A 26,549-nucleotide genomic window follows, 5' to 3' on the forward strand; every position below is an offset into this window, starting at 1 on the left:
AATTGTTTCCTGAGATAAATTCATTCTTGTTTTAAAAGTTTACGAAAATTCTCTTTAAACAATTCACCCTCTCTAGTTTAAAGCCATACATTCTAACTAAATGTGCAGGTTAAAGATATATATTTGTTAGCTGCTGATGAGACCAAGCATTCCATACAGAAAATTTACTTCTCTCGTGTTGTTAGCTACTGGTATAGTGTTATTGTTTTAAACTTGTTATCAGGGTGCATAACTCTGCTGCATTTGTCACATGATCACTTCCAATTGATGAGCATAGTGAGCTAATTAAAATATCTATCTGGGTTAGAGTTCATTACTGAAACGTTACTAGTATACATTAAAATTCTCTGGTGATTATTACATTGTTTCTATCTCTATCACTAACTTGTTTCCCAAAGGAAGGATGAAACTGAAGAAAAAAGTGCTTTTATTGTTGGAGGAAGATAGGTTGGCACAGGCATCATTTCTGGGAGAATGGGTAGAGGAGAATCAAATTTAAGGACCTGAATCACTTGCCTTATAGAAGGCCTGAATGAGTAATCTGGATGAACACACCAAAGTCCAACAACCACTAAACGCTTCATTTGCTTCTCATCAAATTCTCCACATAACTTTGGGTCAGCTGCTTCAAGTAACCTTCCCAATCCATATAGCTTCCAAACCCACTCAACTAGAGTTATTTGACCCTCCTCAGCTTCTAGTTCAACTGATTTTCTTCCACTAGTTATCTCCAATAACACAACCCCAAAGCTGTATATATCAGATTCCTTAGTAGCCTTTCCTGAAGTGAAATATTCAGGAGCAATATAGCCCCTCGTCCCAGCTATATGTGTCGTTTGTGACCCTTTCTCATGGTCCACTAGCCTAGCCAAACCGAAATCACCAAGCTTAGCATTGAAACTTGAATCCAGCATTATGTTGCTTGATTTAATATCCCTGTGAATCACACACTGCTCCCATTCTTCTTGTAAGTAAAGCAATGCTGAAGCCAAGCCCAAAGCTATATTATACCTCACTATCCAAGTTAAGAAGCTTTTCACTTCATACAGATGAGAGTCTAAGCTTCCATTTGGCATGAACTCATATACGAGGATAAAGTCATTCTTCTCATGACACCACCCAATAAGTTGTACTAAATTCCTATGTCTCAATTGGCTTATTACCTTCACTTCTGTCACGTACTCCTTCATTCCCTGTCTAGACTCTCTTGATATTCTTTTGATAGCAACATAGGACTTTATGTCTTTCAAATAACCTTTATACACACCACCAAAGCCACCTTGCCCCAGCTTCTCAGACTCGGAAAATTTGTTTGTAGCACTTGCTAGCTCATTATAGGAAAAGCTCTTAGGTCCAGTGCCCTTTGGGAATACATCACCCATATTGAGATTAAAAACTAACTCTTTTTTTCTACCTCTACTCCTCTTCCACAATAAAGTAAAAATCAGCCCTGACAAACTCAAAACCAGGCCTAGACCAATTCCAAGCCCTACCCTCAATTCTATTTTCTTTCCTTTTTCAGGCATAAGATAGGAATCTGGTGGGACTGCTTCTGGTTTTATCTCATTTGTGTTCTCATCACTTTGTAGATTTGAACTAAATGACCATGATCTCAATGTATGCACCTCATACAATTTCCCTGTTGCAGCAGAAAAACCAAGAATAACCCTCCCTGGTAAGTGATCTCTCAAATCAACCTTGTATGAAACGTATTCTTCAAGTGGTTTACTATCATTGTACATTGTGAATGAAACGCTCAAATTTAGAGTACTTGAATTGTACTTAATGCTGCAATTATAAACATTCCAAATTTGAACATCTGTCAACCATGACTTAGTTATGTTGGACTTCATAGAGTTGAAATTCAAACCTACATGAGTGCCACCTGGAGGGTCCCATAGTTTGTTGTGGAAGGTGTCAAACTCCACTGCTACAAACGGGTGTTGAGTTGAATTCAATACTTGTTCGCCATCCACAAGTCCAAGACCACCTCCTTCTTTAATATCCTTTAGAAGTGGGAGATTAGGATCAGCCAGGAAGAATGACATTCCATCTCCATAGTAACTCTTTTCTGAAAAAATAACAAAGGAAAATTTGGTAGTGAAATCAGCAAGCTTTCCAGACTTCATATCCCAGAGGAGCATCTGTTCATAACTTGTGACTCTCCCAACACTGTAATTGTTGTTTTGGTCTATGGTGTTGGACGTGACTTGGATAGCTCCCTTTAGAATAGAAGCATCCCCTTCCCATTTTACATCACCATTCTTAAAGTTGGGGTAATAAAATGATAGTGAGTTTGCAAGAGGGATTATTTGGAGGATAAAAATTGTTATCATTGCATGACAGAAAAGAATTGGATTATGAACAATATTATGCCACCAAGCCATCTATAAGTGAGGAATGCTAGTTCAATATTTTGTGTTGGAACACTTTCATATATGGAAGACTTAACATACATTGAGTTTTATGTTTTCATGTACATGATTATATTTTTTCTTATTTAATTGAATTCCAAACTGTGATGATAGTCCTATTCTAGATTTTATAGTTGTCTTAATTGCATCAAGTTCCATCACGGCTTACCTTGATATATAGATTGAGCGATAACTACAATGTTTTTGTCGATGGTGATACACGTCAGTTTGTGACTTAAGCTAAAAGTTCCATACAGGAACATGAAGCCGAAATTTCTGTACCTTATCATTTCTATCCTTTAGTTTTTTGTTTTGTGTTGATTTTAGGATTATATGATGATCTTTATTCTTAAATTAGTACATGAATCAAATTTGGACGGCATTGTTGGAATTTGTGAAGTACAAAAATTTGAGCCAGCATAACTTGGGATCTTCACCATCAAAGGAACAACACTTCATTTATCTTTTTCAATTATTACGATCCATGGGAGGAAACTTCTCCACAAACAAATGATAGAAAAATAAGAAGAAAAAAAAATCAACATACCCATTAGCTAAAAAATTAGCTTACACATACTTATTTGTAGAAATTATGAGAATTAGATTACAAATCTATTTTTATATTCATGTATAAACTAATTTTATCTCACGGAAAATTTGATTTTTTTATTTTTATTTTCTGATTTAGAATTGTTTATAGAGAAGTTTTTCTCTTAAATAGAGAGATAAAGTGTTGGAATTCAAATTATTTGTTGAAAATGAATAAGTTAATTGAAATATAAGCTAGAGATACTTATAAATCTATTATCTTAAATTATTTGGTTGAATGTTGTTTTATCTTATGCTATTTGGTAGAATATTGATGGTGTATTATATGATAGATTCGTGACTTTTTTGTGTTTTCTCGAATATGATATGAATATGATTCGATGTTTCTAGATAAAGATTCTCCCATGCTTTTCTTCCTCGAATTTTCCAACATAAAACTATTGTTGTTGTTGCATTGCCGAGCCTTTAGGATTTTTGACGGCAAAGGACTTGCTTAACTTGATGATCCGTGAAATCTGTTAAAGGGTTATAATTAGGTGACGAAAAAATTGTAGAGGAAGGTAGCAGTGACCTTGTGACTAAGGCAAATGCTCCCTGCACCCAACCATTTTCAACCATTTTTAACCTGCACCTAACATATTTTTTTAATTTCCAAAAATGCTCTTAATTCCGGAAATAAAAATCCGGAATTGAAAATAATATATTTCGGAAAAATAAATCCGGAAGTAATTATTAAGTTTCGGAAATAAAAATCCGGAAACAAAAATTAAAATTCTATTTCGGACAAAAAAATTTGGAATTGAAAAATAATACATTCTGAAAAAAAAAATCCGCAAAAGAAATAATTGTGTTTCGGAAATGAAAATCCGGAAACAAAAATAAAAAATCCATTCTGGATAAAAAAATCTGTAATATAAAATTTCGTTCCAGAAAAGAATATCCGGAACACATATTTCGGAAATTTTTTTTAAGGACAGTTTCGTCTTTTCCGCTGGGATCGGGTGCAGTGATATGGTGCAGGAAGCAATTGCCTGTGACTAACATTAACCAAGTATTTAATGGGCTGAAAGAAAGTTATATAATCTGGCTGCTTCTTCCTGCACCTCCATACTTCTTGTGCCACCCCCATATGTTTTTTATATTCCAAAAATATCCTTTTTAATATTCTGGATTACATAATTCGGAAGTCTTTTTCTAGATCCAAAATTAGCTCCGGATTATGTAATCTGGAAGCCTTTTGTGATTAGCTTCCGAATTACATAATCCGAAAGTCTTTTCTATACATAAGATTAGCTTTCTAATTATGTAATCCGAAAGTTTTTTTTTTAGATGTGTGATTAGCTTCTGGATTACATAATTCGGAAGTCTTTTCTAGATATGAGATTGACTTTCGGATTATGTAATCTGGAATATATCCAGATTACATAATCCATAGGCTTATTTCAAATGCAAAAAAAGTTCTGGATTTTATAAATCTCAAGAACACTTCCAGATCCAAAAACAGATTCTGGATTATGTATGAAGGTGGCACAAAAAAGAAGAAAATGGTATTTTTACATTTAGTACGGGGGTGGGAGAAGAAGGTATGGAGGTGTAGGAAGAAAGAGTCATATAATCTTTACATGTCCTCCACCTTATCAAATTCAACATGCACCTTATCATTTTCTAAATTTTCTAAAATTATCTTTTATTTTGAAATTGAAAATTAGGAACTCAAAAAATATAATTCAAAAGTTAAAATTTTGTTCCAAAAAAGAGAAAATCTGAAAAGCAAAAAATATATTTCAAAAAAAAAATCTGGAACAAAAAATCTGAAAATACATTCTGAAAAAGAATTTTTTATATTTAAAAATGTGTTTTGGAGATCCGAATTTGAAAATGTATTTCATAAAAAAAATTGAAACAAAAAATCTGAAAATGTATTTTAGAAAAAAATTCTAGAAATCAAAAATATGTTTCGAAAATTTAAGTCCAAAAATATATTTTTGAAAAAGGGTTATGGAAATATCTTTTTTTATTCATACTCTCTTTTCATGTAAGGTCATCTTCGTCATTTTAATGGAAGATTGAGTGCAGGTTGAAATTCATATGGTGCAGGAAGAATTTGCCTCTCTACATTGGAAGGTAAGGCCCAGCCCATTGGAAAGACTAGCCTGAGCAATAATGATAAAGAAACTAGTTTTGTGTTATACCAGTTGGATTTCAAGGGTATAAGTGATTACATTATTCATCTTCACTTAACATTTTGCAACATATACATATACAAATACAATGAAATATGAAAAATATTAATTTGACAAGTGGATAAGGCACCAGTTTACAATCTTTCAAAAAATTTATAATATTTGATTTAAAAATTAATAAATTCATTTTTCAAATCGTTTCCATCAATTACTCATTTACAATATTTAATTATTTTATGCATACTGTTTTTTAATTATTATTGTGTATTTATTTTTAGTAGAAATTGAAAAGTTTTTTAGAGTATTAAATAATAATTTGTTGAGTGTCATATCTATTTACTCTCTTATAATTATTGATGTATGTTTCAATATTTGAATTTTTTTTTTAAAAATATTAAATTTATTTTTGCATCAATTACCCTTTTAAAGTATTTAGTTTTTTTATTGTATCGTGTTTTTCATTATTATTATTATTATTATTACACGAAATCTCTCTTACTCAAACGCTCAAACAATAAAACTCTTAAAGGATATAAAGATAAAATTTCTACTTGCTCTATTTCGCTCAAAATTTCATCTTATGATTTATGTGCTAGACAACATTTGTTGAATCATATATGTTAGAAATATAGGTTAAATTTAAGAGGCGAGTGATTGAACTTATCAAGATATCTCAAACTTTTTGAAGAATAATGACCAAAATCATTTGAATCAATTCAATTTGGGAATTTAAAAGAATTTTAGCTTTTGGTGATATTTTATTCAAGATTCTTTAAATTCCAAAATAATAGAAATATGAATATGCACAATAGAAAAATAATTATGATAGCAAGAGAAAAACATGGAAAACGATATTAGTTCTCCCTATCTAGATGGCTACATCCAATTATTTTATCACCTTGATTAGGTCATCCACTATTTTCAAGTTTTACAAGAATTTCTCAAGAAAACAAGAAGACATGCAACACAAGATATTCTATCACCTCTTATGAAACTTTATCAAAAACTAACTAAAATCTCAAACCCTATAAAATCTCTTACAACCTCTTAGCATCCCAAATCGAGATTACACAACTCAATAAATGAAAAGAATACTAGTTCACCATCACTAGAAGGTCAAATATAGTTCTTTAATCACTCTAATTAGGCTAATGCATTATTTTTCAATTATTGCAATAAACCACTCAAGAAAATAAGAAAAACATGCAACACAAGATTTTGAACACTACAAGATCTCTTATCACCACTTATGAAACTTTATCACAAGCTAACTAATAAGTGTCAATGTGTAGTTTTTATGATTAAGAAAATTGAACACTTTGGAACTTAATTGTTTATTAATGTAAGAAAATTATCCCAATCTGAGAATTATTGAATCTGATTATATATTTTTTGAACCAAGAAACAAATGAAGAAATTTAATCTCAATTTTTGTGTAAATTGCAGATGAATATGAAGCATTGAAAGAATGTATTCAAGCTGGCATTGAAAGAAAAAAAAAAGTAAAAACTGAATTGGATCACAAGAAGATTTAGCTCAAGCTAAAACTGTCCAGAGTTGATTAAAGGTGCAGTACAATTTTAGCCCAGGCTAGAATTGCTAGCTCAAGCTAAAACTGTGTAGAGTTGATTAAAGGTGCAGTACTGATCTAGCTCAGGCTAGAATCGCTAGCTCAAGCTAAAAATGTACCGAAAGATCTAGCTTAAGCTAAAACAGACTAGCTTGAGCTAAAGTTGATTATATAAATTTTGAAACACAACTCAGAACTAGTGGTGGAAAATAGATTAGGTTTTTTAGAGAGAGACTAGTGAGAGAAAAAGAAGAAACCTCTATTCTTAGGAGAAGAACTTGCTCAGATCAGCCCTTCTTATGCAATCCAGATCAAGAATGAAGATTGGAGGAGCTGTCATGAGTGGCTAAGTTCTTTCTAACTTGGGATTGAATGTAATTTATCTTGATCAAATGTATTCTTGGTGATATATATATATATATATATATAAAATTCTCTTTTCTACTTGTTCTTGGTATTTTCGTTTTATGCTTATTGCTTGATTATGTCTGATCAATAGAGTCTTGATTTTGATCCTTAAATTTAACTGGAAAGTACCTTTAAGGATATGAAATAAACGAAAATACTTGATAACTTGTAATGCTAGGAATAGATTCCAGGTTATTGATTGCATGATAATTCTGTTCCTAAAGCTGGATGATTTGTTAAATATCTGAGGAATCAGTGTTTGAGAAATTATCTTATGAATTTCATCTGTGAGGAATCAAGATGAATGACTTTAAATTAAGCATCAAGAATAAGTAGTTTTGAGTATTATATATTGTATTATTCAAAATACAGATGATTGAGATAAACGCAATTCAATCCTAAGTATCTTTCTCTATATTTGATAAGTTGGTTTTGTTACGTCCTGAATCAAACCCTAACTCTCCGAAGTGTTTGTGAAATCTTTAATTTGGTTATGAACAAAGTCACAAAATTATTTTCTATACTTAATGAGTTTTAAAACAGAACATCTTAATTAGAATTGTTCCCTGTGGGTTCGACATTCGTACTTTAAGGAGTAATATATTACAGTTGATTCGGTACACTTGCCGAGAAAAATCATCAAGTTTTTGGCGTCGTTGCCGGGGAACAATTTCTTTTAAGAATTTCTAAAGTATAACTCATTGAGTATTGTGAATATTCTGTTTTCTTTGTGAATATACAATGGTTTATATCTTATTCTTTTATCATGTGCTAATCCTTGCTTGAGTTGTCTTAGATACATGTTATTGAGAGGACAGGTTCCTGAAGATCAATTGGAATTTGATCCAGAAATTGAGAAGACAGCTAGAAAAAATCAGATTAAGAAGAGAGAAGAAAAGAAGAAGCAAGGACAAGAAAAAGGAGAATCTTCCAACACTCTCAACTCACACAATCAAACAGAGTTCCAAATGGCTGAAAATAGACAAAATCCACCTAGAAGGACATTGGGAGACTATGCTATGCAACAAGGACCAAGGCATTTCTCCAGCATAGCCATACCTCCTGCCACCAAATCATTAGAAATGAAGCCAGCTTTTCTTAGCTTAATCAGCACTCATCAATTCACTGGAATGGATCATGAAGACCCTTATACTCATTTATCCACATTCTACGAGTTGGTTGGGACCATGGGCTTCAAGGAAAATGATATTGAATTTGTTTATCTGCGTCTATTTCCTTTCTCACTTGCAGGCAAAGAAAAAGAATGGTTAAAGTCGCATCCAAATCAGAGTCTAAGTAGCTGGAATGATGTAGAAGAGAAATTCCTACACAGATTCTTCCCACTCTCTCGATACATCAAGGCTAAGTCTGATATCTCCACATTCAGGCAAGGGCCAGAAGAACCTTTTTGTGAAGCTTGGGAACGCTTTAAAGTGATGTTAAGAAGATTTCTTAATCATGGCTTTGAGGATATTGCTCAGTTGAACATATTCCACAATGGTTTGAGGCCTGATACTAAAATGATCTTGGATGCTGCAGCAGGAGGTACAATGATGAGTGTTGATGCAGAACAAGCTACAAGAATCATTGATGCCTTAGCCTCAACAGATTACCAAGCTCAACATGATAGATATTCAGTGCAAAAGAAAGGGGTGTTGGATCTTAGTACTTCAGATGCAATTTTAGCACAAAACAAGATTTTGACTCAACAAATTGAGGCATTAACCAAGCAAATGACAAAACTGCCTCAACAATTACATGCAGTAAATTCTCCTTCAATTCAGAATCAAGCTTTGAAGTGTGATTTTTGTGGGGGAGATCATCTCAATGGCCAATGCTCTTACCAAAATCCATCAGAGGAAGAGGTGCAGTATATGAATAATCAAGGAAGGCAAGGTGGCTTTGCATATAATTATCCAAATAACATGGCTCAAGGATGGAGGAATAATCCAAATCAAGGATTGGGGTGGAAGCAAGAGGCTGGATCATCTAACAGACAAGTCCCTTATCAGCAGCAACCACATTATCCTTCCGTTCATGAGAGAACATCCAAATTGGAGGATACTTTTGAGAAATTCATGCAAGCCTCTCTATCTAATCAGAAAAATACTGAAGCATCAATAAGAAATTTAGAGACACAGGTGGGGCAGCTGGCTAAACAGTTAGCTGATAATCAAGGAAGTCAATTTTCAGCAAATACACAAACCAATCCCAAAGAGCATTGCAAGTCTATCACCACTAGAAGTGGGAAAGTTATAGGAAAAGGAATTGGAGATAATTTAGTTGTTGAGGAAGAGGTTTTGAGTGAGAGAGAAAATGAAAAAGAACAGAGTGAGTGTGAGGGAGGAGAAAGAAGGAATAAGGAAGATGTTGTAGATATTAGAGAAAAAATAGAAAAAAATGAAAAAAGTGAGAAACAAGAGAGGAGTGTTCCTATCAAAGATGTACCTTACCCACATGCTCCTACAAAGAAAGACAAAGAAAGACAATTTGCAAGATTCATGGATATTCTCAAAAGACTGCAAATTAACATTCCTTTTACTGAAGCTTTAGAGCAGATGCCTACATATGCTAAATTCATGAAGGAATTATTGACAAAGAAAAGAAAGTTCAATGACCAGGAAATAGTTGAATTGGAAGCTGGATGCAGTGCTATAATTCAAAAATCATTACCACAGAAATCTAGAGATCCTGGGAGTTTCACTTTGCTAGTTACCATAGGAAATCTCACTGTTAGAAAGGCATTATTGGATCTTGGAGCTAGTATTAATTTGATGCCTTCATCAATGCTGAAGAAAATTGGAGATGTAGAAGTCAAACCAACAAGAATGACTTTGCAGTTGGCTGATAGATCAATCAAATATCCACATGGAATAGTTGATGATTTATTGGTAAAGGTAGATAAATTTCTATTCCCAGTAGATTTTGTTGTAATGGATATTGAAGAAGATGTTGAAGTACCTTTGATATTGGGAAGACCATTCATGAAAACTGCCAAAGTTATAATTGATGTAGACAAAGGAAAATTGAAGGTTTGTGTTCTAGATGAAGAAGTAAGCTTTAATGTTTTTGAAGCAAAGAAGTATTCAAATGGTCATAAAGAGTGTTTTAGAGTGGATATGAATATTGTTGAACCTTCAATGATGTTAATCAGGCGTCAAGATATATGACGTTAAACGAGCGCTTGCTGGGAGGCAACCCAGTGTTTTGTTTTGAAATGTGTCTTTAATTTTTGTTTTGAAATGTGTCTTTAATTTTTTATTTGATTTAGTAGTATGTTTTAATATTTGATGTCTTTAAAACAAGTTTGATATGTGAAATGGTCATGTAGGTTTGAAATGTTAGGTGAAATGAATAGATGGAAGAAAGCTTAGAAAGGTTTGAAACTTTTGGCAAAGACAAAATGAAAATTTTCAAGAAAATTTCATTGCAGGGTAATTTTAGCTTAAGCTAGAACTTTTAGCCTAAGCTAGTTATGTAGAAAAAGAAGAAAAAAATTTGTTCTGCAACTTTCGCCTGAGCTAAAATGAGCTAGCTTGAGCTAGAGTAAATCTGTTGCTCTCTGCCAAACTTTAGCCTGAGCTAAAATGAGCTAGCTTGAGCTAAAGCAAATCTGTTGCTCTCTGCCAAATTTTAGCCTGAGCTAAAATGAGCTAGCTTGAGCTAGAGCAAATCTGTTGCTCTCTGCCCAATTTTAGCCTGAGCTAAGAAGATCTAGCCTGAGCTAGTGGGTTTTCTAAAAAAAAAAAAAAAAAAAAATCTGCAGCATTTTATAAAAATCGCATTTTAAAAAAACCTGCACCCTAATACAGTTTCAGAAGCGCCCTCTGTAATAAAAAAAATCCCAAAGTTTCCATCTACATTGTCATTGTCAAGGTAAGTAATTACTCTTCTCCTTAATCATTTTCATTCAATCTGACTGCTGGAATTTCTGTTGGTTCCATTTCACAGTCCAGACATGCGTGTTTCTATTTCCATTTCACAGTTTCGTTTTTTAAATTGAAAGATTCAATCTTTTTTAAATTTCAATGTCTTGATGTTGAATAGGATTGTGGAATGGGATAATCAAAGTTAAGTACGGTTTTCATGGATTAAATACCAAAAATTATGCAGTACTAGTCTCTAAATGCCATTCTATATCATGCTTACCAAGTGTTTGTTAAAATGTCAATCAAATAAAACACTTTGGTTTGAGAAATGCTTATTCTTACATGTGCAGAAAAATGAGTCATACCAAATCCACAACTGGTATTAAATAATCTGTCATTGACACCCACTGAATTTCATGATTATCTATCTTGGCCTGGGGACAGGCACAATTTTTCAGGGGAGGCAGGAGCATATGGAGTTGGGACTAGAGTTGAAGATACACCAGAAATGGCAACTGAACCAACTGGAGCAGCAACAAATGATGAACATTCAAGTTCAGAATGATGATGTTGGCACAGAGCGGAACAAAATCACAAGAGGAGATTGATACTTCTCATGCACAATGAACAGAAAACTGGTTTTATCTTTTTGTTTAACTTTACTTTCAGTTTAATTTAGTAAGTTGACTTTAGTAGTTTGATTTAATATTTCTTACTTTAGATTTTGTTGATGACAAGCTTAAGTTAGTAAAATGGTTGATGTTTGCATATTTTGTGAAGTGAAATCTTGTATATAGATAGATGATGGTATAATTTTTTGGAAAAAGAAATCAAACCATAGTTCTAAATTAGAACAACCAAATGGATTGATCAGGGACTTAATTTGAAAAAGAATTTGTGGCTGGAACCATCACTCAAATTGAGAAAGGATATTAATGTGTAAAAGTTGGAACAAGGTAAATAGTTGAAAGCAATGTCTGAGAACAAATGAGGAATTGAATTTAGCCAACCAAGTGAGAGTGTGAAACCTTTAAACAGTTTGAGAGACTTTCACTAGTGAAGAGTTAATTGAGGTTGCCTAATTTTCTAGTCAATTTGCATCACAAAATCAAATATGGAGAGGATTGAGGCATGTTTAATAGAGTGGAGGTGAGAAAACTCAGAACCAAACAACTAACCTTTGCAATATATGATGAAATGTGCAGAAAAATAACCCTTTTTGAGCCAAATTTGTTTTATTGCACCCTAGCTTCTGATATACATATATTGTCCTACCTTGTGGTATGCTAAGAAAAGGAGAGCATAGGTGCAATTCAAATTTCTATAATTAAAAGAATTGGGTTTGGTGTGGCTGCTGGGATTTTGAGAATGAAAAAAAAAAAAAAAAGGAAATGACAAAATTATCCAAATTCTCATTCTCTTTTCTAAAAAAAAAAGAAAAAAAAAAGAGAAAAAGAAAAGCAAAGGGGGATTACAAGAATATAAAAAGAAGCAATGTGAATGAATCTTATGGAAGGGATAATGGATAACACAATTAGAAAGTGAATTGCAAATATGCTAATCTTTTGTTAAGTGTGCATTTTGTTATCCTGGAAAAACCAAATTTTCTTTGTAACCCAGCCTCATTACAACCTGAAAAGACCTCAAGATCTATGTTTGTAAAAGTGTTTGTAATCAACTGGAAATGAAGGGCAACCTTAAATTAACTTGGAATTCAGTGAAAAAAGAGGGAAAACACTCACCAGTGAGGAATGAAGAGAGAAATTCCTTAGTTTGATTCTCAGTGAAGAGTAACAATTGTTTACCTTGGAAATTGAATACGTTCGTATCCTGTCTTGGTTTGAATTGATAGGAAACACCATAATTTTTTGTTGAATTATCTTGTGCTCTTTCCATGAAGTTGTTCTGATATTAAACTATAGATTTGATTTCTAAGGATTTTGGGGAAGAATGAACTCATTTTTTTTGGGATTCAATTACTTTGCTTGAGGACAAGCAAGATTCTAGGTTGGGGGGAATTTGATAAGTGTCAATGTGTAGTTTTTATGATTGAGAAAATTGAACACTTTGGAACTTAATTGTTTATTAATGTAAGAAAATTATCCCAATCTGAGAATTATTGAATCTGATTATATATTTTTTGAACCAAGAAACAAATGAAGAAATTTAATCTCAATTTTTGTGTAAATTGCAGATGAATATGAAGCATTGAAAGAATGTATTCAAGCTGACATTGAAAGAAAAAAAAAAGTAAAAATTGAATTGGATCACAAGAAGATTTAGCTCAAGCTAGAGGATTTAGCTCAAGCTAAAACTGTCCAGAGTTGATTAAAGGTGCAGTACAATTTTAGCCCAGGCTAGAATTGCTAGCTCAAGCTAAAACTGTGTAGAGTTGATTAAAGGTGCAGTACTGATCTAGCTCAGGCTAGAATCGCTAGCTCAAGCTAAAAATGTACCGAAAGATCTAGCTTAAGCTAAAACAGACTAGCTTGAGCTAAAGTTGATTATATAAATTTTGAAACAAAACTCAGAACTAGCGGTGGAAAACAGATTAGGTTTTTTAGAGAGAGACTAATGAGAGAAAGAGAAGAAACCTCTATTCTTAGGAGAAGAACTTGCTCAGATCAGCCCTTCTTATGCAATCCAGATCAAGAATGAAGATTGGAGGAGCTGTCATGAGTGGCTAAGTTCTTTCTAACTTGGGATTGAATGTAATTTATCTTGATCAAATGTATTCTTGGTGATATATATATATATATATATATATATATATATATATATATATATAATTCTCTTTTCTACTTGTTCTTGGTATTTTCGTTTTATGCTTATTGCTTGATTCTGTCTGATCAATAGAGTCTTGATTTTGATCCTTAATTTAACTGGAAAGTACCTTTAAGGATATGAAATAAACGAAAATACTTGATAACTTGTAATGCTAGGAATAGATTCCAGGTTATTGATTGCATGATAATTCTGTTCCTAAAGCTGGATGATTTGTTAAATATCTGAGGAATCAGTGTTTGAGAAATTATCTTATGAATTTCATCTGTGAGGAATCAAGATGAATGACTTTAAATTAAGCATCAAGAATAAGTAGTTTTGAGTATTATATATTGTATTATTCAAAATACAGATGATTGAGATAAACGCAATTCAATCCTAAGTATCTTTCTCTATATTTGATAAGTTGGTTTTGTTACGTCCTGAATCAAACCCTAACTCTCCGAAGTGTTTGTGAAATCTTTAATTTGTTATGAACAAAGTCACAAAATTATTTTCTATACTTAATGAGTTTTAAAACAGAACATCTTAATTAGAATTGTTCCCTGTGGGTTCGACATTCGTACTTTAAGGAGTAATATATTACAGTTGATTCGGTACACTTGCCGAGAAAAATCATCACTAACCAAGACCTTGAATCCTACAAGATGATTTACAATATTTCAACAACCACAATAAAAGCAAGAGAGTTGGGGATGAATAGACTTAGTGAACAAGAGAGTTGTCACAAGAAAAGTAAAAGCATTGTATTAAAGACTATTGTACAAAAAAAAAAAGGAGGAACTCGACAAATTTAGTGACTTAGAAAACTTGACTTGACTTGTTAAGGAAGAAACCTAAAAAAGGAAATAAGACTAGAAAATTCTACAATCCATGGCAAGATAATGATGAGACCTATTCCAATATTTCTTCAAAGAAAGATGGGGAAACCTCTATTTGATGGCTGGTTATAAGTTTTCTTCAAGTAATATAAGTACAAAAGTTTCTAAAAATGAAAATAACTATAACATAGCTTTAAATGCTTTGAATGAGAAGCATGAAAAAGATAATAGATTGACTATTTTTAACAATAGACTCAAGAGAATGAATAATTGACTTCAAAATAGAGTCACCAAACTAGAAGAGGAATTAAATAATGCTAAAATTAATTTAGAAAATCTGGAAATCATTTACGATAATTCTACTTGTAGGTATTTTTTAAACAAGTCAGTTAACTCTCAAAAATTGTGAAAAATGTAAATCATTACAAAACAAAATTCACCACTATCTTATCCAAACATTGGTCGAAAAACACACGCTAAGTTTTCAATGGGAAGAACTAATCTTGAAACTTTACTTGGTTCTCAAAATTTTGTTTTATTAGAGCTGGAGTTGAATATAAGTTTGGTTTTTGGAAGAAAGTATAGAAAAAAAAAATATTTTCTTATAAAAAAACAAGTAGCTCTGCAATCATTATTTGTTTTGTATGAGAAAAAGTTATACTATTAGAAATTGAAAAATCAAAAAAATTGATGTTCCTAATGGCAAAGTTAAATGGATTCCAAAAATGTGTCAAAAGAGAAGTTAATATGGTTGGATCCAAATTAATAAGGGTATCATATTATATTGTATAATCTATTTGTAGGTACACTTTGAAAATCCAAAAAGAAGTTTTAATACTTAGAGAGTAATTATTATATGACTAGAAATATTGATAAATTTGTTAATTTTAAATTGAAAAGTAATAAAAAAAATCTAATTCTTGGATGTGGTAACTTAGGAAAATTTACTCAAATCAAAATTATGATGAAATAAAATTAATCTAAACTTTGCTATTTTTTAAATTTTGTGCTAAAAAAAAGAAAAATAAGAGTTTTAGAGAAATTGCATGGGTTTTTATAAATGGAAAACAAAATTATTATGTTTTTTATTTATAAGTGTAGAGTTTAAAATAAATAAGTTACTCATTATTTACTAATTTTATGCAAAACACTTACCTAAGATTTCTTGCTTCTGGTTAAAAACTTATCTAAATAATTGAAAGAAAGAAAAAACTAAATAACGATAAGTAGAATCCATTTTTCTTCATGAATCTCAAACAAACTTTGAGATACGTTCACAGTGAATTAAAGGAAAAGTTGATATCATAATCTCCCAAACTCCATTTCAATGGGAGCTTCAAACTCAGCCTCCAACTTGATATTCAATAATGATGGAACAAGATTTCACATGCAGGAATAGTTTGACTAACACGTGCACAAGTTTAGAAAAACGTAGACATGCACGATCACGCCCCAAAAGTAGCTTCTCCAATTTATGATAGATCTTCATCATCATTCAGGCACATATATAGCCATCTTATCGAAACTCTTTACATTTTTTTATACAAAAAACTAATTGAAACTGCAACCTATTGATTTTCTTGGTTCAGAAAATTGCCACGCTTCAAAATCTTACAACTTACGCATATCTTACTGTGTTTGGAAATCTTAGATTAAGGATTACTGAGAAGTGAGTCAGTTTTGATTATGATGACGAAATTTTTATTTTAACTAAACTATCAAGAGTCAACAATCTTTGTGGATCTACTTGCATATTGAAGTGGAATGCAAGAAAGCAATCAAAATCATCAGCTCCAATGTAAATATGTTTGTTGAATTGCTTGGGACCATCAAAGAATTAAACTATTTCAAGATTTTTTCTTCACTTACATTTCTCAAATATTTGATAAAGATTAGAAACAGTGTCTCCACTTTTCTTATGATGAAAAATAAAAATATAATTAAAAAAATAAATGATACTTATTAAAATAATTATGCAAATTTATATTGATGTTATGAAAAAATATATACAGAAAAATAAATTTTTAAATAATTTTTGTAATGTTTTAAAAACATATATAATTTTCTATCACATTGCGAGTAGTTTCTTATTGATTATAAAATTAATAAGGTAGTTGTTTTGATAAAGATAAAAAAATTGTGTATGTAAAAGAGACTTTTTTATTTTATTTATGTTTATATTTTAGGATATTTTATATTTGTTAACGGTCCATGACATATGACATGGATGTGGGTGACATAAACTTACGTCGAATCAAAACATAAATTCTTTATTAGTCATTATTAAAAAAATAAATTTAAAAGTCCAAAATTTAAGTTTGACCATAGAGTGTTTCACGTAAATTTACGTTATAGTGTATCAAAATTGACGTAAATTTTAGATTTTTTTTAAATAATATTGGTTTTGACACTTCAAATCAAAATTTAAAATATAAAAAATTTCCAATAAACATATAAGCTGGACATTTTAACTAAAAATTCTATACAAAATCGTCTAATAACTTAAAATATTTTTGAACAAGAAAATAAAAATATACCATCTATGTTGGAGAAGGGAAGTAGTTCAATGTTCTCTCAGTTTTTTAATGTCATTATGGAATAATTGATGTTTATCATTAAAGACCTAAATGATTATATTATGATCATAAAGATAAAATAGAAATAATCTTTTATTCAGATATGGTATGTCTCTGTAGAAGTCAATGATACTCATATAAATAATGACTCACATTCAATACATCACGTGGTAGCTACATTCAAACCAGTCTGTTTGCGTATTAGACTAAAATAAAAAAATAAAGGACAAAAAATTACTTTCATACATCTTAGACATAAAATAATTATTATATGTATTAAAATATATATAACTTAACTTTAGAAAAGATGAATTGTAGTGACATTGTTCTGCTCCTCCCACTTAAAAGGTTTGTGCGAACCACACCTCTAATTAAAGTAAAGACATATATTAGTTCAAATACACTTATATTTTGTTAATGAAAAATGTAAAATTTTACCCTTTTAATAAGTTTTTCATTTCTTGGTTGAATTTTTTTGAGGAAAAAAATTACACTGCCATGTTATCCCTATAAATAATGGCAATCAACGACCAATAAATCTTACTAGAAATGATAAATAGTAAACATACATAATTTTTCCCGCCTCATTAAAATAAAACTGAATTTGGACTCCTGTATAAGGATTAGGACACCCCTAAAGTATCCCTTTTTATTTTAGTTAATCTTTATTGATAAAAAAAATATGAAAATAATATGCAATTAATGTTACTTACTAATAAATATAATAAATATCCATAAATTCAATAAACTTAAAGATAAGAACAAAAATAAGAAAAGTTTTCTAGGACAACAAAAATTCTCTAATTCTAATTAGTTCAATGTGAAAATTACATCACAAGAGCCCTTTATTTATAAATGAAAATAAAGGTAAAAAAAAACATATAAAGAAGAAATCAATAAACAAAAACAAAATTGTGGTAGAAACAAAATTGTGGTGGGTTCGCGTGCATTATATATAATGAAGGTGCCACAAAATTGAAAAGTTATAAATTATATATATATATATATATATATTATACTTTATTTATTGTTCAAAAGTAACTTTCGTTCTCATTTATATCAAAATTAAACATAAAATAATTTATATATTCATAATATTTATATAATCTTAATTAAATTAGTGTTTAATTTAAAATTTAAAGTACTTAGTAATTAAAATATTGATAGTTAATATTTGATATCAATTTAGAAACTATTTTATAAATTTTAATAATAAAAACTATTTTAGATATTAATAATTTTTTAATTTATAAAATAATATCTAACTTAATTAATATAATAATTAATTATTTTTATTTTTAAATTAATTAATATTTAATATTTGTCTTATATTAATTATAAAATAAAGAATAAATAAATTTGATGGAAATGGATATATTCATTTACACAATGACTTAATTGTGATATATGGTGATCGAAGAATTTTACGTTTATTGTTGATAGTGAGTAAAAAAAAATTAGGTTAACAAAGCGAGATTAATATCTAATTTATCATATTAAAATTTAAAACAAAATAAAAAACCCGTTATACTTTATATATATATATATATATATATATATATATATATATATATATTCAAAGCCAGCTATAGTATCTGCATATCACGTGCATACTCTGATAAATAAATGACACATGACAGGATCCTCGTACTATACAAATTAAGCCATTAAAAATATCATACCAGTTAATTAATTATCTAACCACCAACAACCCTATCTTTTAATTTTTTTATGGTATGTAATATATAATATAAAGTGTTGTATATATATTTGATACTTTCAAAGTGTAAGAAATATTAGGAGAGACTTATGAGCCAATTTTTCAACCTAAACACAATGTGTTTATTGGTCCTTCTCATTTTATACTATTTATTTATTCAGTTCTATTGAATTTTAATATTCTTCTTTTTTTCAAGTATAGTTTTTTTTACAGTACTTTTTGAGAAAAATAATTTTTTAACTATGAATTCTTTAATAGTGTTCTTTACTTGCATCATCATTCACCTTAACATGACATGTCACATGAACTTCTACCAAGAAAACTTTGGATACAAGGGTGATTCATTGATCAATCATAAATTTTATTGTAGTTGTCTTAACTGATTATTAATACTTGGTAGATTCAATGGAAGAAAAATCATAAATATATTTATTAATGATTATGAGCCAACATACAACATAATAACTCATCACCTTCAATTTCAAGTCTTTCTATTAATAAATTTATAGGTCTTTCTGTTATTGTGAAACTCCAACTCACATTTTAATGATATATGAGTTTTTCATAAAACTTTCTACATATATACTCCAAGTTGTTATAGCTTGTTTTTAAAGGATGGAGTACCTCTATACTCGCATTTAATATATTTTTTTTTTAATAAAAAAAATACTTATAAGTTCAATAATTGTCTCTCCCAAAGTAGAACATAAGTATCCAGAATTCCAGAATATGTGTTGGATTTATAAAATCAAAGAAAAATTTGAGTAATGAAAGTTTCAATAATGGATTAAGAAGCTTTCAACCAAGTAAGAACAAATAAAACATTATAAAAAAATTATTAAATAAAAATTTATTTTAAAGATAAAAATAATTATATTAATTAAATTAGATATTATTTTACAAATTTTAAAAAATATGATAATTATATATCTAATACATAAAATTGAAAGAAAACAAAAGAAGAAAAAGGGAGAACAAACATATAATGAACTTCTCTCCTTCTCATTAGTATATACTATGGTTGTACATTTAACAGATAAAATTGTAAAATTATTTTCTCTTTCTAGTGTGTATACATAAAATAGTTATGATATTGAGAATGTTGTATTGTAATTTTTAAATATAATTAACGGTAAAATATGAGTATGAAAGATGTAAAAAATGAAGAAATTTTTGTTATATATTATTTATAAATAATTTATAATTTAATGTTATTTTTTATTTTAATAATTAATTATTTTTTGAAACATTTAACATCTATTGAGTGTTGGGACGACACATTATTTTTTTGTTTTAATTTTTGTTTACATGAAGATTCAAGATAGTAATTCCATGTCGTTATATAAGTAACAAATTGTTTATATATAAAAAAAAATCACTTGAGGATAATTTATAGATAATATATATAACAAATGGAGCGTTCATATTATTTTGATGCCAATTTCAATTCCAATGCGTAGAATGAAACATAGTGATATATTGGAGCATGGTCGTTGTAGTTAATAAAACCAAGCCTTTATTTGGTTGCATTCCTTAAGTACAGATATTCGTTGGTCGTTTAATTTAAGGAAACAAACCTATCATCCTTGGTATAAGCGTGCTTTAAAAATATTTACTTTATTTTTATCTATTTCTATTCATATTTTAATTTTATTCATCATATTTTTAATTTTTATTCATCATATTTTTAATATTTTTTTTTCTTTTTACCAACCACAGTACACCGGCTTTTAGCTAAAGATAGGAGCAGTTTTAAGGAATTACTTTTCAATCCTTTTTGTACGCGCGTCACTCTTTTTTTACAATAAATTTTATAAGACTTTCTTTGTCTTTAGTTTGCATTTTTTTTTGTGTTCTCTACTAACTAAAATAGAGACTAAGTTTTCTTGATTTGAGTAAAAAAAATACTAAATCTAATTAAACTCTATCTCTTAAGCTAACATTTCAACACGTAAATCCAATCAATAAAATATTTTTTATTTAATCGGGTCAAGTATACTTATTTATCATCTCAATATATGATAGAAGTAAAAAAATAAGAAACTATTATGTGAATAAAATTTACATATTGTAAACAGTTATTATGTGAAGATTTAACCTTATACCGTATCATTTATAGTGTTTAAAATGATAAAAAAATAAATAAAAATTATATAATAATATATTTCTTTATGTAACATTAAATATTACTTTATACAGTATCTATTTTGTTTTTCACCTGTGACTAGAGCACGTAATAGAAAAATGAGTTTATTCTTAAATGAGATGGTGGATCAATGAATTTGAAATGGTTGAGGTAGTATTTCAAGTTCCAATACTTAATTATGGGATTGAAAGGAGCCACATGAAATTGTCTTAATTAGTGTTATACTTTTATATAATAGCAGTCATTAACTATTTCCAATTTGGGAAACCTTATTGAATCCGAAACAAGTGATTCCTATTTTAGATACGACAAAGTGGTTTTTGTGGCAGTGAAACAAAAAGTTGCCCACTCCATCGCATGTGAGGTGTGTTGTGTTCTTTAACGTTATTGGCAGATTCTCAGAGTTGCAGCTGAATCTACCACAACCCACCTTGATTTGTGTTGCACCTCCAATTAGATCGATTGTTGAGCCAACTGATGAAGGAAATATAATTCTTTTTTGCATACTCTACCTGCAACTTTAAAAATTAAAAACAAACACTTTCTTTAATGATTTTATTTATTTATTTAGGTTAAGTTATGGATTCTTGAATTATTTGACATTTTTAATTAGATCTTTATAAATAATTTTTTCAATTGGGTTTCTGAACTTGTATTTATTTTCTTAATTAGGTTTTTGTCGTTAATTAATTGCAGGGACTTGACTAAAAATATAAGTTAAAAATGTAGTTTTAAAATATAATTAAAAATTATGCATGCATATTAATTTAAACTAAAAATATCATTATACAATGAAATATATAGCTGGGTGCACATGTGGCTAATTAATTATGAAGCTTTCTAAAGAACATCATTAGCTTATGCAACCAATAACTACACCTAATTAATATTGACTTACAATGTTGCACTCAGCTTTTTCACTCATGATCAATATAATAATATTATTAATTACCCTAAAACTGCACACAGACAGCTTGCAAATCATGTAAAAAATATTATAATAAGAAAATAACGCGATGATAAAATGGATCTAATGAACAATAGAAGAGACAAGAAAGCAGCATGTTTTATATGTAGTATTATACATACTTCTTTTTATTCACTAACATATTTAAAGTTTGCTTTATTTTTTTTATTATTGTGAGGTTTAATTTTTTTGGAAAATAATATTTAAGTATTTTAAACTTAATTTATTTTGTAATTAGACACTTTGAATCTTTGTTGTTATGAGAAATACAGTTGAAGTTTGTAACTAATTAATTGAATAAAACGATGGAGGTGAAGAGTGAAAAAAAAGAAAACAATAATCGTTTTTCTAAAATACCAACCAAACTAAAAGTTTTTTTGAGCCCCTCTTAATGATTTATGATCATTTATAACTAAGTTCAGACTAATCTTGAAATCCTTATTATATGGATCGTTTCATTTATGAATGCAATATGTGTCTAATTATTATGTTAATCCATCAAATGAAAGAAAAATTCAAATAGAGACATTAAAATTCTATAAAAAGGCCTAATTTAAAAAAAAAACTATTTATACGAGATAATTTATAAACACTTGTGAATGTGTCTAGTATATGTGCCTAAAATGGAGGTGAACGTGCAATCATAGTTTGTGTAAATATATATGTTAGCATTGGATGATAAGGTTTTAATAGTATGAAGTTGTTTCTTCACCCAGATGGAAGATCACATCCTAGATTCCTAGTCACTAATACTCTGTTTGCATCCGGATGAACACTGTTCACGCGGATGGATTATCAGGAAAATATATTGTTTGTATGAGCTGATTAGCACGAAAATGAGAGCATGGAAAGGCAATGAATAGGAAAAGAGATTCTTCTGTATTGTGCTCGGATTACTGAAGAAACACACTTGTCCAGACTTATTACATTCTCACTCATCTCAATATTAATATTTTCTATTAACAGATACTCTCCAAGTAATTTATGTGAAGAATTTTAATTTTTTTTTTATTTTTAAACTAATCCAATCCAGTTTGATAAAATACCATTAATATTATTAATAAAAAAATATAGTCATTTATATAAAATAAAAATTTTATATAATAATAATATTAATGTTATTAATTATAAAAAATAAATATATAAATAAATTAATAAATTTTTAATTATAAAAGTAAATTTACTAAACTTATATTTTACACATTTTAAAAAAAAAATTCACAACCATCACATCATGCACAAACCTCAATAAACTTTCCACACAAATCCATTCTAATATACCTTAATCCAAACAACCTCACTTTTTTTATACTTTCATCTCAAATCACTCCAAATCTCCTTCCTCAAATTCTCTCCCAAATCCAAACACACCCTAAGAAATCTTAATAAACTGTTCACCCAAAAATCAAGGGAAGAAGGAGTGAAGTAAGTGAGAAGATGTATGCACATCAACACAGAAGTTGTCTTATCCGAGGTGTAAATGATGTTTTTAATCCCAGTTTTTGTACGCCAGGGAAATCCACGAAAGCCATGACGACATCCATGTTCAATTAATGTTCATACGAGAATGACCTCATTATAATATTATATTCATTTAAAATCAAATTCCTTTAACATTTTAGTTAGCTGTGACCACCAAAACAGCTTAGCTGATCAAAGCTGAGATTGAAATGCTTCTATCACTTCTCCACCATTACACTCCATTAATTTACTTTTCAGTTTTAATTACTAGAAAAGCTTTATTATTAGTTAAAAATAAAATATTTATTCATCAAACAAGTACCTGCATATTATTAATACATAATTCTATAGTGGTATGAATTTTTAACATATATATATATATATATATAATCTATACAGATTTTTTTTAGGAAAATTAATATTTACAAACATCAAAAAAATTAATAAAAATAAAATATATAATTCATCTGCTCACTCAGGAACCTACCTTTTTATGTGTAGTCTCATCTGTTCCATATAAAATATATGATCATCACAAATAATGAAAATAAAACACAACAAATAATAGGATGAGCTAACGGTAAAAGAATTGTTATATAATTTCAATTTCAATTAACAAACATAAAGTCATCGACTCATACATTTTCTCAAAAATTATCAAGTATTTATCATAATTCATCATTCACATCACTTATATCAGACTTCTACTCATCAACATACTCAGACATTTGACTCTACTTCTGAAAGACATGTGCATTGATTTAGACTCAATAATTTGCATATGTGATACTCCCTCACTGTGAATCCACGCAACTATGTGAATAAATAATCTCAATATTATATCACCTAGTATGACATGGTTAATTCATATGACCCGAAATACCAGAATATATTTCAAACCGCAGACAAAACCATATGAATCTCCTTCAACTCTCAACACTCGATAATCTTCATATATGTGATTCCAATATATCAAGAGAATCAGGATACATCATTCTAGACGAATCCATAGTCAATGCACATCATAAATAATCTCAACACGGTATTTCCTTTCTTAAAAGTATTATGTCTGGATTAAGATTCATATTTCACATCTCAATTTTCACACCATTAAATCATATCAAAGATTAAAACTTCAAACAAACCAACAATTTATCCAAAATTTAAATAAACACATAAAACTAAAGAAATTTCAATCAAATATATAATTAAAATTTACATAAAAATAATTAAAATAATAATAATAAAATGGAAACACAAAGGAAAATATTAAAATTTAAGTTTTTTTAAAACTTTTTTTTAACTTGAGCGAAAATAATCTCGCAATACAAAAAATTGTCAAAGTGGTATCTTTCAAGTTTCCTTCAAAATTTCAATATCAAATTTGTTTCTTTACAAAATATAATGAATCAAAATAGATACCACTTTACTCAGATTTATTCAAGTACTCTCATTGACCTATTAAGTCAATCTATACATACATATACATATACAAACAATCATATACATATATATATACATTTAAATATACATACATATACTTATAGTTATACCATCTATCATATGGCTACACCGTTTTTAATCACTATGTATTATGTATTAGTGTAATATATCGAACAATTTTATTAATAGTTATTTTTTTTTTGAAAAATCGTGAACAATTACTTTAATAAAAAAAATAACTACATTTTTTCCACTCACCAAATTCAAAAAGAATTTCCCTTCTTAATATTTATTATCATTTCAAAACTAAAAACGGTTAAACTGGGATATAATTGGAGCTAAACCAGAATAAATAAAATTATTTTAATATATTAAAATATACAAAATAATATTAAAAATATAATATCATAGTTTCATAACACTAAAAACTAAAATAGAACATATATTTATGAGTTTAGAATCCATATAAAAGTTAAAACAAATTAGATGTATTAATTTCAATGATATACATCCATATCTATTACTATTAATAATAAGTTTATATGTAGAATAAAAAAATTAAAATTTTAAGTTGATTTCTATTTTCTATAAAACTAAAATTAAAAGTTATTAATTTTAACTAACCAAATTTTTATTAATTTGACCAGTTTTTGGATCAATTTTATCGATTTAAGTCCGATTTGAGTTGTTTGATATTAATTTTGCGTATCACCAAATGGAAGGACCAATTCCTAATCAAATGGGTTAAGGAAATGAAGTGGTAATATAAACAATGTTTAGAGATTAAGTGGATTCTAATTAATTTATAATATAGGTTAGGATTCCAATACGAAAATAATAAATAATATGCAAAGAATAAACAATTTCAGACACCACACACCCTCTGCCACGTCATTGATTGAAACGAGCAATCATTTTTCGAAACGTGTCTATCAGATCTGTATCACTCCACCTTATTCTTCATTCCCCATTTTCATTTGTTCAGGCTTTTCAACTTCATTTATAACAAGATTAATAGTAGAATACGCAATATAAAAGTATAATTAAAATGAAAATTAAATTCATAAATACTCTAAAATATAATTTATCAATAAAATTAAATAATGAAAAAACATATAAAAAATCTTATCAACATATCCATAATTATATTATTTTACTTTTATCAACTATTTCAACACATAATTCTGTAAATACTTACAATTTAATAACTCTCAATTATTGAATACCAACTTTTTTTTTGCAAGTCAAGTATATTATATTGAATAAAGTAAATTAATATTTTATTTATAAGTAAAATATTATTTCATTGGGATTATTTTACAAGGTCACATAACTAAAAATGACCCTAATTATGTTTTGTTCAGGTTCTTTTTTGTTGCGTTCACATGTTTAGTTTTGTGTCAAAATCCCAAGACTTGGGGTGAAACCTGAAAGTCAAAAGTTCTGTACATTAACAACAATTTTTTATTGGATGCAACATGAAAAATAGTTGGTTCTTTCTTTGTTTTTTTTTTTTAGTTTTTGACTTCTTTTTTGTAAGAAAATGGTATAAATTCAAATTACAAAATTCTGAGCAAACTTAGATTAATATATTAATTTTCTTCTGTTAATTGCACTGGTTGAGTTGGCCCCACTCTC

At 28.9% G+C, this 26,549-nt stretch overlaps 2 protein-coding genes across 2 annotated transcripts; one reads left to right on the forward strand and one right to left on the reverse strand.

Moving 5' to 3' along the window:
• Window positions 1-360: 360 nt before the first annotated feature.
• Window positions 361-2,387, reverse strand: LOC137809749 (L-type lectin-domain containing receptor kinase IX.1). Its single transcript, XM_068610834.2, has one exon. It carries the CDS (start codon window positions 2,385-2,387, stop codon window positions 381-383), a length of 2,007 nt encoding a protein of 668 aa, XP_068466935.1. The 3' UTR covers window positions 361-380.
• Window positions 2,388-8,191: 5,804 nt separating this feature from the next.
• On the forward strand, window positions 8,192-10,294 carry LOC150029161 (uncharacterized). Its single transcript, XM_090297953.1, has one exon. The coding sequence runs from the start codon at window positions 8,207-8,209 to the stop codon at window positions 10,292-10,294; it is 2,088 nt and encodes a 695-aa protein (XP_090154079.1). The 5' UTR covers window positions 8,192-8,206.
• The last annotated feature ends 16,255 nt before the right edge of the window (window positions 10,295-26,549 follow it).

This window comes from Phaseolus vulgaris, chromosome 2, assembly GCF_051622355.1.
Source record: "Phaseolus vulgaris cultivar YP4 chromosome 2, ASM5162235v1, whole genome shotgun sequence".
NCBI classification, from domain to species: Eukaryota; Viridiplantae; Streptophyta; class Magnoliopsida; order Fabales; family Fabaceae; genus Phaseolus; species Phaseolus vulgaris.